The 14,207-nt window shown below is 45.0% G+C and overlaps 1 protein-coding gene across 1 annotated transcript; it reads right to left on the bottom strand.

Annotated features, from left to right (window-relative positions):
- Nucleotides 1-403: 403 nt before the first annotated feature.
- LOC125946337 (uncharacterized) lies at nt 404-2,793 on the bottom strand. Its single transcript, XM_049669111.1, has 2 exons — nt 2,424-2,793; nt 404-708 (listed from the first exon to the last, which is right to left on the bottom strand). The coding sequence occupies exons 1-2, from the start codon at nt 2,791-2,793 to the stop codon at nt 404-406; spliced, it is 675 nt and encodes a 224-aa protein (XP_049525068.1).
- Nucleotides 2,794-14,207: the final 11,414 nt, after the last annotated feature.

Raw genomic sequence — 14,207 nt, 5'->3', positions numbered from 1 at the left:
GAACCAAAGCACGCACAATAAAGAATATTTCAATATCATTCACGTGAGTTTAAGCTTAGGGAACAGAGAACAAACATCTTATTACATTTCTTATATTTCTTTCTCTTCCGCGTTTGGGAAAGTACCAGGCTACGCTAATTCAAAGCGGCTGTGAAAGTCTGCCGGAATACTCGGCGCCGTAAGAGATTTGCAGAAGCTCCGTTCCTGTAGCCTTTCACTTCATTGCCACAGAAACTTGTCCCGAGAGTATTGCAGCTAATAAAATAGTGCCGGGGATGCAGACAGCGAATAGAAACAACAGGATGGTGCGCTATGATTACGTTACGACACCAACTCGCCCAGCTGTCCCTCCTTTTGCAATTATAGCAGATCGCAAAATGAGGCCAAGTTAATCACAATCGCATTACCAATCAAGCGCAGGGTTCGCAGAGAACCTGAATTTACACCCTGCATTAAGGGTGCTGGCGTACAACACGCATCGCACCTCGGTGAGCCCGCCAAAGAAGGCCCTCTTTGTGGGAGGAGCCACGTCGCAGACGTAGAGGCTCACGGAGTTGGTGGAGACGCCGAGCCAGATGCCGCACGTTATGCGGCCGATGAACAACATGGTGAGGCTGTTGGACACGACGACGCATACCCAGGCGTTCATTAGGCCGAAGGCTGACAGCAGCAACGTTCTTCTGTGGCCCAGCAGGTGGAGCATGAGCCCTGGGTGTGTCAGGCAAGAAATCGTCAAAGAAAATGTATACGATTACACACCGGGTAGTTAGAGGGTTTAGCTCTTTGAGGCCAGGGCTAGCCCGCCTTAAGAACAATTGCATGCGGGAGCAAATATCCGCGTCAGGGTGAGGTATGAGTTTGCTGCAGAAGAAATATGCAGACGACTCAGCACATTGTATTGGAACGCGTAAATATACACCTATAGACAGAACTCCAGGGAACGTCCACCTTCCAGAAGAGCTATGGTTCGAAGTTGATGGGAGGACTAACTGCTCAGTGGTCGAGATAAGCAAGGGAGAGAAGTTTAGAGTGTTAGAGCAGGGAAGAGATGGGGCCGGGGTTGTTACAGGCCCATAGGGGAACTTAAGGTAAATTATACTAATTGGCAAAACGCTATACTGCCATGTACAGCGTGTTTCAGCGAACACTTTCAAAAACATTTTAAAGGTTGCCTGTGGCAGATAGCACAATTCTAGTTCACGAGCTGGTCTACTCGAAGATGCGGACATTTCTTGCATAAAATATAGAAATACATAATCGGCTAATTAACAAAAGTTCACTAAATAAGTTTCTAACTAATCACCTTGTGGCCCATATTGCAATTTACAAAATCTAGCCGTGGAGTTCGCAAGGCGGATCCACTTGGAATAAATTCTCAGGATGACACCAGTTTCGAGATATTAATTCCCGAACTTTGCGGAGAAATGCATTGGCGTTCCAGTTACTATCTTTACAAAACGTCGTTTTATGCGTTCAAGCACGCACACTACACTGTAACGTGGTGTGCGTGCAACGTGACACGGAACACCCGTCTTACGTTCGCGTTGAGCCCTACTAAAGTGTACATAGTATATGACAATGCCGCGCAGTATGAACGCCACCAAAATGGTACGATGTTTTAAATTTTGACAGACACCCGCCTATATCAACGCTTGCTAACACCCGACGCGTCCAGCCAGCCAAACTCGGTCCATGGGCGTGCGCTCCTACGTTCTAGCGCGCCATTTCCCAGTCAGGTCAGACGCTGGACACATATGCCTCAAGATTAGCGTTGAATCTGCCGACGCTAAATTGCAGTAGTCCAACAGAATACAGTTTTCTCCACCCGTTAGGCTGTGTGTCACGGCGCTGCTGTTGGCAATACATGTTTAAGGGCTGGTTGCCTACTTTTACAGTCGAACCTGTTTATAACGAACAGGCTTATGCGTAAAAAACTATTCGATATATCGGATAATTCGACATACACAAACTCACCTATAACGAACTTGAGCGAACGTTTGTGATGCGTTCGCTATATACAGGTGTGTGTTATCTGCGGTGTAAGAAATGAGGGAGGAAGGAGTCCATTTATTGAGAACAGAGCTATGAGTTTAGTAGGCAGTCATTTTTGCCTCTGCTTTCAACTGTTTCTCAGCATCACTGAGAATGGCGTTCCTAATGTGGGGGATTGTGTAGACCGGTTCCAGTCCCTTTCCCTCTCAATGTCGGCAGAGTACCGGCTCACCACATCCACTGCAGAAAGTGCGTCCAGAAGCATAGCGCGACGCCCCGATGCCCGAGAGTTCGATATCCAGAGCCCAGTTCATTATGAGCGAGATAGTCGACATCAGTCAGTAAGTTTCACGTGTTCGATAGATATACAGGGTAATTCATGTATCCGGGACTGTTACATTCGGATCGACTGTTGTCCACCGCCGGCTCACCTGAGAGCAGCGCTCCAGCGACAGCCCCGAGCAGCAGGACGTCGGCGACCCACTGGTTCTGGGGCGCACTGCGCTGCAGAGTGTACCAGGGCTCGAGCTCGATCTGAGCCATGGACGCGGACGCGTAGCCCAGTGCCGTGCCCGCCGACATGTTGACCAGCAGGGCGACCATCATTGCGCGTTCGTGACGGCCCGCGGCCGTCGGGTCGTTCGCGGCCGCTGTGGGTGTGGCCCCCTTGACCTCCGGTCGCCAGCGACGCAACGCGTCCATGGCGGCGTTGGCGGGCGAGCCCGACACGTGTTGCTGGGGCTGCTGCTCGTTCGCGGAGGCAACCAGTGAAGGGTCGCTCGGAGTGCTGCGAGGAATCATTTCGGCTTTAGGGACGTAAGGCCAACCATGAAGTAATAAATACTATATTATCGAATTCAAACTTTACATAACAGCATCGCGATGCTGAGGTCCGTGGTCAAGAGGCCGCAACACCGACTCAACTAGAATTGGACCACCCAGTAATATGCCGGGAGACAGACAAATACAGCAGCAATAGAAAATAGTATTAATAGCAGAAACAATAAGTACGCATCAAAGAGCAAACAGAGTTACATACACTCCTCGCTAGGCGCGTCACTGATCACGTGTTCAAAACACCTTGCGAGCACTAGCTGCTCAGTGACACCTAAGTGGGTATGTGTAGTATATACATATAGCTCTGATCCCGGAGCTATAGACGTCATTGAAAGTAAAACCGTGTTGCGAGTATCTGCGTCACTCTTTAGTTGTGTGTCGTATGCGCTACGTTCAAGAACTTTAGTGCGACGTAACAAGCGCAACGTGCAACCATAACTCGCTAAGGCAAGCTGCAAATTATTGCAGAAACTCGACATCGCCTACATGAGGGAATAGTCCACGCTACTGTCATGCTGACATAAATTCAGCTCTAGTTTATTGCAGACAAGCGCAAGGCCCACCGCACAGGGCCTTGGCTGACATTAATGCATAGGTCCACGTCTAACCATGACGGCTAAGGGTCCACGTGGTAAATACTGCATTTTTGCGTATTATGGAATAAAATTTTGATTGATCTGATTGATTGAAACTCATGAAATTTAGAAAAAAATATAAGCACATACAACACACATATTGGGATCTATGTGAAGCGATGCTTTCGGGAAGAGGTTAATTAAATGCTATAAAGCTAAATGAAACGCAGAGAAGTGTCCTTGTTGTCATCTTGTACAACGTGTAATCTATTGCAATAAACGCACCGCACAGATCAGAACTTTAATATCATCCTAAGTTTGTTTCATGCACTACACCGTTCACAAGTTATGCCGAAGTGCTAATAGCAGTTCATGCTAATTCACACGGGGATGTTGACAGAATCATGTCTCAACGACGAATGCGATGTCTGATGTTTGTCGAAGGAAGAACGAGGAGGCGACGTGTATGCATGGAAGTTGTTGACTTGTTGCATCGGCGTGACGGCCATGGATGCCACGCCGGGTACGCCGGGACGGCGGCCGAACAACTGGCGCAAACGCAACAGGTACCAAGATGAAGAACTCTTTATTCCAGGAAGCAGCTGCTTATAAAGGAGTGCGACTGTTTTCACAACAAATCCGTGCAGGGGCGGGGCCTCGCCTCGATGACGTGGCCTCGCCTCGATGACGTATCGCCATTTTCTTTTTTTTTTTTTTTTCTCTCTCTGTTTGGCGGCGCGGTCGGTGTGCGGCGCCTCAGTTCGGATCAGCTCATTCCACGTGAGCGAGAAGTTGGCGCGCGGAGCATATTCGCGGCGTGCGTTGTTTTGTTTCGCTTGTGAAAGCGCGGAATGCAACGATGAGCGATCCTTCGACCGACAGAAGGTGATATAAAAGTACCTCCAAGGGTTACATCATCATGAAGACGGCTTCTCCCATGGCTACCTGAAGTCAGACGATGAGCTTAAGCTTTTTGAGAGGTCCTTGGCCGCCGTCAACGAGAGGTATGCTGTGCGGACATCAAGAGAACTGAACAAGTCGTCTAAATGTAAGGATGTATCGACTGCTTCTTAATGTTTCGCTCTGCGCGCAGATTTATCTTTGAAAAACGCAGTAGGAATTTTAACCAGGGACTCAACCCGGCAGAACGACTTCTTTTCAGTTGCGGTTAGTGCGCAACACTAGACAATTGATTTATCTTGATTCGCCTTTTTGAAGATCGGGTTATCATCGTTCTGGTTACCGGTTCAGAGTTCCCCTGGCACCGATTTATTTCGGTTTGAGTGGAGTATTGTTCTGGTTACCGCGACATGACCCGTTCCTCGGAAATTTCGATAAACGTAAAAGTAACTGAACTGTTATTTTTCGGTTTCAGTCATGATTAGAACCGCGCATGCAAGCCAATTGTGACTTTAAAAAATCAGAAAGTCTGCCCCTGTGCTCTTTGCATAAATGCTTCAGAGCTGCGCTTGAGCGTTTGTTTTGTAAGTATTTGCGCTTTTTTTTGAACATTTTCTTTTTTGAATTTGTGCAAGAGCACAAATTCAGAGTGACTGACAACACTCGGCATTGTTTCACCGCTCCTTATGTTCGTCAGCTATAAGCTGACTCACCATACAGGAGTTTAATGCTATACGACGCGCTTGTTAATAACTAGAAGGCGATAATGTGACCACAACAAATATCGTTAGCGAACTAGTCTCGTCCGAACCACGAATTTGTGAAGCCCAATCTCACTGCGAGAGTAGAAAGGCAACACTTACAGTCGGCATTTTATCTCTGACGCCAGGGTGACAGGAGAACAACAGGTAACGCAGCTGATCCACCGCTAGCTTCTTCGCCTTCTTCGGTGCGTGAATTTTTCTTGTCGATGTTGATGAATCGTTGCTGCGTGGCTCCCGTGAATGGGTTGTTCATCTTCTTCTTGCTGACCAGTATTAAAGCTTATGCACTTCGGAGGAAGGGCTCAGAAGCAAGTGGTTCTAAAATTATTATAGCGTCAGCTTTTCTTAGCTCGTTTCTTAGCACCCAGGTTCATGTGCTCGACCTGCCAAGGCGAAACCCCGCCCACTATACGCCACATGCTCTGGAATTGTCCAGGACTCCCAGACGCTCGTAACCGCCATCGTGGCACTGCAAGAACTCTGGAGGTGTGGATCTATCCATCCACGGCGGTATCCGGGGCTGCCTTACAATCCATGTGCCTTACAATCAATTTGAGATTGCGCCCTGGAAACTGCCGTGACCGGCCGTATCTAGGCTTTCATGGGTGGAGAGGGGCCTTTCGTTGATGTTCTTAAGAGCGTCTCTTCTTCGGCGGTGGCGGTGGGGTTCACCCATGCCACTCTTCTCTACATCCTACCCGCCTTCCCGCACCCCAGCATAAGCCACAAAGCCATCCTCTTTTGAATAATACTTAATCATTTATTTTTAGCTTGTTGCTCAGTTTTGCGCCGTTGTCGCCGGTTCTCGTTCTTGGTTGGCTAATGAGAACGTGCCCTCAGTGCATCTTTACGGAGTAGGTGAGACGAAGCATAGACAGGAGCTATAGCTGGGTTTCACCATTCAATTAGGCATTACTCGTCCTCTTCGAATAGACAAACGTCGATTTAGCAAAAGTTTGTTTTATGAAATGTTTTATTTAACGAATGGCCGGCCCAAGGCCGGTGGAAAATCTCACCTTTTCTTGCTCTTGGGTAAATATTAACTGTGCGAGTGCCTCGAGTGTTCGATTTTACGAAGTTTTCGCTGTATTGAAGTAATAGGATCTCTTGTACTTCGTTAAATCGAGGTTTAACTGATTTCTGTTGCTCAAGTTCGGTTTATTTCTCTTGCTTATATATGTATATATAATATTTTTTAGGAAATGTCTACCACACAAATAATTCCTCATACCCCGTAGTCCGAAATTGCCTTATTAGAAGTGAAACAACAGTCTAACAATCTACTGCTGTGCGCGACCGCTCCTGGTACCGTTAAATTGCTTCATGCATGATGTCTTCGTTTTCACCCTATATATCACCCTCATGGAAGACCTGACATGTACTTCAGTTTATTTATTTATTTATTTATTTATTTATTTATTTATTATTATTTATTTATTTATTTATTTATTTATTTATTTATTTATTTATTTATTTATTTATTTATTTATTTATTTATTTATTTATTTATTTATTTATTTATTTCAGTAGCCTCAGGGCCCGAGGGCATTACAGAGGGGAGTGGGTTACATTTGAAGAAGTGGGAAACCAGAAACAGCAGTAAATTTATATAAAACTTAGCATAATTGAGGTTCACGGGGGGAAAATAAAAAAATAAAGTTACATCAATACAATAAAGGAGATTAACAATAAATGCGCACAGCACAAGGAGAGAAAACCAGCTGAACAAACAAAGCATAAATAAATATTTTGCAACAAAGAAATAAAACGAAATACATGACGCTCGAAGTAGTAATATGTGCCTACAAAACACAGAACACCCGTTTTAAAAAGATTGGTGTGGTAAAAAAAATGCCAAGAAAAAATAAAAAAGCTGACAATGCTACAATTATGTTTATGACAACAGAAGGTTTGTTAAAGCAGCTTTGAACTTAGCGTTATCAGATATTTCGACGACGGATCGGGGAAGGTGATTCCAACTTGCTGACGTACTGGGGATGAACGAATTGAAAAAATGGTTGGTGTGGCATGAAGGAATACCAACCTTATGACGATGGTCGATGGTCGATGCGGGCTGAAACGTAACACGAGGGGGTTATCAATTTATTATTAAGAATGGAGTTGTCATGATATATCTTATGGAATAGGCAAAGACGGAATATTTTCCTGCGTTGTGATAGCAGTGGTAACGATAAGCTTGTTTTCATAGTAGTGACGCTGGAGTTACGGTGATAATTAGAAAGAATGAAGCGAGCCACCCGGTTCTGGACAGATTCAAGTTGATAGGTGAGCGTCTCTTGACTGGGGTCCCAGACAGAAGCAGCATATTCCAGTTTAGTACGAACCAACGATTTGTAAAGAAGTAATTTTACAGAACTAGAAGAAAGATAAAAATTGCGGCGTATGTAGCCCAGCATGCGATTAGCGTTGTTGGTTATATGGTCAACATGTAACTTCCAAGAAAGATTAGAAGAAATAAATACGCCTAGATATTTGTAACACGACACAGATTCAAGGTTACTAGTATTGAGAAGATATGAGGGCAGTGTGGTATTACGGCGAGAAACACGCATGTACTTGCATTTGTTAGTGTTTAGTTCCATGTTCCACATGCTAGCCCAGTCGAGAGCGTGGTTGATATCGGACTGAAGAAGACCTACATCAGAGTCACTGTTAATTTCGCGGTATATGACACAGTCGTCTGCAAAAAGGTTAATTGATGAACGTAATCTGTCAGGTAAGTCGTTGATATAGATGAGAAAAAGCAATGGTTCCAGCACAGAGCCTTGTGGCGCGCCCGATTCAACTGCAGAAGTGAAGGAGGAAGTGTTATTAGCTGTGACAAATTGTGAACGATCGGTGAGGAAAGAGCGCAGCCATTGAAGAACGTTAGGATCAAGGTCAAGTTTACTTAGTTTCAAAAAAAGCAGTTGATGAGAAACCTTGTGAAACGCTTTTGAAAAATCTAGGAATATACAGTCAACAATGGAACCCCTGTCAAGGATAGAATTTAGGTCATGTGTAAACGATATAAGTTGAGTTTCACAGGAAAATGACTTGCGAAACCCATGCTGGTGATCTGTAAAAAAGGCGTTTGACTTTAGGAATGATGCAAGGTGAGAGTAAATGACATGTTCCATAATTTTACATGGAATGCACGTAAGTGAAATGGGTCGATAATTAAGTGGCGAATGGCTATCCCCAGACTTGTGCAAAGGAATCACCCTCCCGACCTTCCAGTCTTCCGGAATGCAGGCTGTCTCAAGAGATTGCTGGAATAGATTAGAAAGTATTATAGCACTGTATACTTTTGTCGTGATTAAAAACTTGGAATTTACATTGTCAACGCCAAATGATGAGGAAACTTTTAGTTTATCGATTATTTTTTCTATACCAGCAATATCAAAGACAATAGGGTCCATTGGTAAAAAATCATTACCGGGATAGGTAGGGGTTACGGAACACACAGTTTTGGAAAAAGCAGAAACAAATACAGAGTTCAGAACACTTGCGCACTTTTCAAGTGGGATTGGTTGATCGCTTGAGTCTTTAAGGGTGATAGCTGAATTGTCTCTTTTGTTAACAACGCTGCAAAATTGCCTAGGGTTACTAATTAAAAGAGATCTTAATGTAGTATTGAAAAATGAATCCTTGGCGCGCTTAAGAGCTTTTTGTATTCGGTAGCCACAGCCTCATAAGCCGTCCAACGTTCTTGAGTACCGGTTAGTTTGGCAGATCGAAAAATTCGTTTTTTCTTATTACACAGCCTCTTTAACGACTGACTGAACCATGGCGATTGCGAGTTTGTCGAGATGACTATACGTGGAACGTATTTCTCGATGAGCGATCCAACTTTTTCTTTGAATAAATTCCAGTTAGTATTCACGGAGCGATCATGAAAGTTGGGCAAGTAAACATCTAAAAATGCAGAAAGCTCATGGTTAATGGCATCATAATCAGCGTGTTTATAGTCACGGATATATTTTTTGTGGTTACTCTGGTGAGGCACGGTGCAGCTCAACGAAAAATGAAGCAGTAAGTGATCGCTTAGCCCCGGTAGGTATACGATATGGGATGGAAAAGATCAGGCGTAGTGGTGAGCACTAAATCCAGGGTGTTAGAAGTGGTAGACGTAATTCGAGTGGCCTGCATTACAAGCTGGGACAAGTTGAAATCATTGCACAAATTCAGAAACCTGTCGCCTTCACTGGAAAAAGGATGACAATAGGAACGCACATTGGACCATACTATATTAGGGAAATTAATGTCACCTAGTAAAAGAAAAGGGCTATTGGGATACCGCAATGTAATCATATGAATGACACCATGAAGGTCGTCAGCAAAGGTGGGTGAACAGGACGGCGGACGATAACAAACGCCCAATATCAATTTCTTAGAGCACGTTTGAATTTCAAGCAAAACAAGTTCTAGAGCGTTAGTAATATGGATAGGAAAAGACAAAACAGTATCAAAGACTGCTATAAGCACGCCTCCGCCACACCGAGCACCCCTGTCACACCGATAAGTTTTGAAGTGTTTTTTTTTTTTTTGGAATCGAACAATTCGCAGCTATCAATCTTCGCAGATAACCAGGTTTCAGTAAGACAGATTATGTCGGCGTCAGAAGCATCGATAGCCGAGCAAAGATCGTCACGTTTTGGAAGAATGCTTCGTGTATTTGTGAATAACAGCGAAAGTTCGTTAATGACTGTTAACTTTGGTCCATTGCCCCTCACGCAGTGCTATTCAGTGGCGGCTGGCGCGGAGGCATTGTGCACGGAATCAGAAAAATCAGCCGATAACGCTAAGGTGTATAACGCTAAGTTGCCGCTATTGACCTATTTTTTCTGTTTACGAGTTTTCCGATTGCAAATTGTACCTATGTGTGCCCTGACATCGCTTTTCTGTTACTACTTTTCTTGCGTGGTTTCACACCGGCGCGACTTTGCGAAGTACACCAGTCTAAGATCATTCGCCGTTACCATTCTTACCACACCTAACTTGGCTACCGAAATGCAGCTGGCAGTATTGTGAATATAACTACTCTTTTTCACAGTGAAAATGAAAGGCACTGTTCCGCAGCTGTTCAGTTCCGGTGGCCGTAAATTAGAAACGAGCTTGTTTCGCTGTCTCAGCGTCATTATGGTGGTGTAATCGTGAATACCACATGGGAACATTCGTACAAAACTTAGTGAGCACCGACTTAACTCTGCCGCGCACTCTGGAACCGGCTGTAATCTCACCTTTACGAGCGATCTCAGGACAATGAAGTGCGTATGTTACAAAATATATTTATGTGCCTTCTAACCGTTATTACCTGTAGCGACGGTTCATCGGTTGTTCCTCCAAGAAATGGTGAAGACTCACTCTGTGGCCAATTCCACAGAATGAGTCAGGAGGAGTCAAGAATGGGGTAAATAAAAAAAAAGAAAATTATAAAGATCAAAAGACCTAATTCAGTGGATGCAAGTTTTGAAATTAAGAGTTACGCAGTATAGATGTGCATTAAATAATAACGAATCAATAAATATTACTGCAAAGAAAAGAGGCAAATAAGAGAAAGGAAAATATTGGCAGAAACCATCTCAGGTTCAATTCTGACGTTAATGCGATTAACATTGAAGGAATGTAGCGACACACCGTCCTGCTAACGCCTAAACTCGTCATGTATGAGACGTGTTCTGCAATCGTCCTCCTCTCTCGCGCTTCTTTCTTGATACGCAGCGTCATCTAGCGGCACCGCCGCGAAGTCCGCGCATGGCGCGTGTGTGAATATAAATATCACGGGAGTTAGATTTCGTACAGCACGGGACAAACTTTAAAGGATTCTTTTCTTTTTTTTTCTCTTTTTTAATTATCATGTGGCACATACCCAGCGACCCAAGTTGGCCTAAAAGAAAGATGATTAGGTTTGACAGATACGTGAAAGTGTGTCAGAGGTATCGTACGAATGCTAATCGCATCAAAATTGACGCGAAATGATTGTCTCGCTCAGGAAATCGAAATGGAATAAGACGGTAGATAAGAAAGAAGATGGCAAGTTCGAAAGCAATTTCAAGTGCCTCGTGTGGAAATAGGTAATGAGTCACTGCGTATTTCAAGTGCGCTTATATACGGTTATATTCCCATCACACTTGGAGTAATTCGAACTATTGCTGCGCTTCTAAACTCTTTCTTTTATCCATTCCGCTGGAAGTAACATTAGATTACTTCTTTGTGCGGTGTCACTGCTTTATACAATTTGAGAAAAAGAATCTTCGACATTTTCTTTCGCGAAACTATTTCCCTATACCTAACAATTCCCTTTATGCTTTCAACTGGAGCTTCGACTCTCGGTTACAGTCACAGGGATGTTTGCGCCGTGGTCCAGGAATTTATTATCAATTCCAAGCAAACTGCCCAGTAAAATATGCTTCCTGTGTCGTTAGTATTTTTGGTACATTTAAATACAGGCAACGTTATTCATTCTCTTTCATCTGTGACATGAGTGTATCAGTTCTCGCAAATTTGCGAGTGAAATTTAGTTTCTTTGTTCATCAAGCTTTAGCCACCTGAGTCTTGGCCAATCCCCCACAGTGGCTATGAGTCACACGTCCAGAGGACAAGAAGAAGAAGCAGAAGAGTCTGCGCCGAACACCCGCGCATGCGCCAGCGCGCCGTTAGTTGAAGAAGAAAATATCTTCGAATCCAGGTTAGCTTTCTGCTGCTGCGCTGTTACCCACTTCTCGTCGAGCAGGAATCAGTGTGGGATTTGTGCCAGCTCGACTTCCCCAAGTTGCCGGACGAACGGTGTCGTTTCGCCTGCGCCTCCGTAAGTTGCACTTTCCGAAAATGCAAACCTTACCACAGCGTGGTATACGGGCACCCGCTATGACGATAGCTTGTGGCTCTTACTTTTGTTTATGGAGTCAAATCTAGTGACGTGTATGAGCACACAGCTGCAGGTTGAAGAATGAGAACAGAACACGTCACCAGATCCAATGTCAGGTCCTGTCCTACGTACGTGTCCTTGACTTCAGAGAGAAACTTCGTAAGCAGATAGATTCGACACTTTGCGCAGTTCGTTCAGCCTGGCCATTTGATTTCGGATAAAACTATGATGATGCTTTATGGTTTATGCCCGATTTTTGTAAGAATTAAGGCCCTTAAGTGGTCAGAGTCAAAAGGCAGTCCGGTATTCCGGTAGGGTGTTCGAATCCCACTTGTGGCACCACGTTATGTACAGCCTTCCGCATTTTTAGCTATATCGCGTGAGCGTCCATCACGCGTCATTTTACCGCCTTTCAGCGGCGATAATCGGCGATACCGGCAGAAGTACTCTCAAGTGCACTAAGCACTCTCCTGTACAAGATTCGGCTAATGCAGTGTTCCCTTCAGGACGACGTACGACCATATTATAGTGTTCTCACGCGATATAGGCAAAAATGCGGGAGGCTGTACTTGGATGTAATGACTCGACCACAGGGGTTGACGGTTTAGGTTAGGTTCATTTCAAGTGGATGCGTCTTGCAAACTCACCGGCTACAATTCGTAAATTGCAACGTGCGTCGTAATTAACTGAGACGTTCATTAGTCAATTTTTGTTAATTGGCTTAATATGTGTTTAGATTTCTCGTGCTACTAATATTCGCCTCTTCGCATAACCCAGCTCAACGATAAGAATTGTGCTACCTGCCACAGACGATATTTAATAATTCCGTAAAGCTTAATATTGAACACCCGGTATATGGCGTCATATGGCGTCATATAGAATTTGACACCTTGCCACCAAAGTAAGCTTTAAATTTATTCTGTAAATTGTGCTATAGTTGTGCTATTCTTAGACATCGCGATAAATGACTAAAACATAACAGCCGGCACGACTGTTACCTTAAACCTGACAGTGTGCGTTTTTATCAAGGTTAGCATGACAGAGGAGGCTTGTGCCTTAGAGACTCAACCATACGAATGTCATTCCAGTGACCTTGTTGTTCCTGCTTACAGACACCAACGCGTACCTACCCGTCTCCTGACTGGCTACTACGTCGACCATGAAAAAACATGGTGAAAAGAAGCACGGTGGTATCGACCCTGAGAAGAGAGAGAGAAAGGCGCAGCCGGCCGTTGTACCAGTCCCTGTCTCCAATCCTCCGGATGCCCTCGTCGGTGAGCACGTCTGTAACGCGACGGACAAATGAAAACCTAGCGGCAAAGCCCAAATCGGGAGCTTCTTCCTGCGGTTTTACATGCCAAAACCAGTTCTGATTATGAGGCACGCCATAGTGGAGGGCTCCGGATTAATTTTGACCACATGGGGTTCTTTAACGTGCACTGCAGCGATAAATTTGGCTGCACCTATCGGACTCGAATTAAAACGAAATGAGCCTACACACCACTGCGGGACAAAGCGTGTGCGCCAACATTGGTTGGTGGCTCATACGAACAATGATTACATCAGTCAAAAGGAACGGTTGTTCTTTAAACTTCGGTTGACTCAAACTAGATCTATTTAACACCCGCTCAATTTAGTGTGGCTCATACTAACTTTGTCCATTTTTTCTCTACGAGTGCTTAGTTCAGTTTCATATGCTGAGCGCCGTGAATAAATTCAAAGAGCTCTTCATTTCATGGAACATGTTTTGGGGCTGAGAGAGAGAAAAAAAGACATCTTTATTGAGAGCATTGGTATTGCAGGAGAGGCTCCGCCTGCGCGGGAATCCTTGCGTCTTGTTGCTTACGACGTCCCTTTCAATCAACACAATCTGATGCGAGAGGCGGGAACTGGAAAACAGCGTCTCCCATTGCTCCTAGAACGAGGGGGGTCTTTTTAGAGCGCAGCTCTAGGCGGCCGTTTCTGCGGCGAGCGGCGACTAACCGAGCGAACAAGCGCAGCGAAAGATGAAAACGTGAAAATCGGCTAGAGCGAAGAGGCGCGATGAGGAAAACGGAGAGGAAGGTGCAGCGGAACCATGAGGCGGAAAGCGGAGGAGAATATGGCGAAAGCGTGAGAAGAAAAGCGTAGTGCGGCGACGATGGCTACGAGATGGCGCCAGAGTAGCGCGCCGCATCTGGGAGGTCTATCGGAGTCGGCTGCTGTGAATCGCGCCCACGCGTCGCCCACGCTCTGGCTCTCGCGATCTCCAGATCAGCGAAGCAGTCG

The sequence above is a fragment of the Dermacentor silvarum genome, chromosome 6 (assembly GCF_013339745.2).
Source record: "Dermacentor silvarum isolate Dsil-2018 chromosome 6, BIME_Dsil_1.4, whole genome shotgun sequence".
NCBI lineage: Eukaryota > Metazoa > Arthropoda > Arachnida > Ixodida > Ixodidae > Dermacentor > Dermacentor silvarum.
Note: the sequence above shows the minus strand (reverse complement) of the source record. Positions and strands in the feature narration are given on the sequence as shown.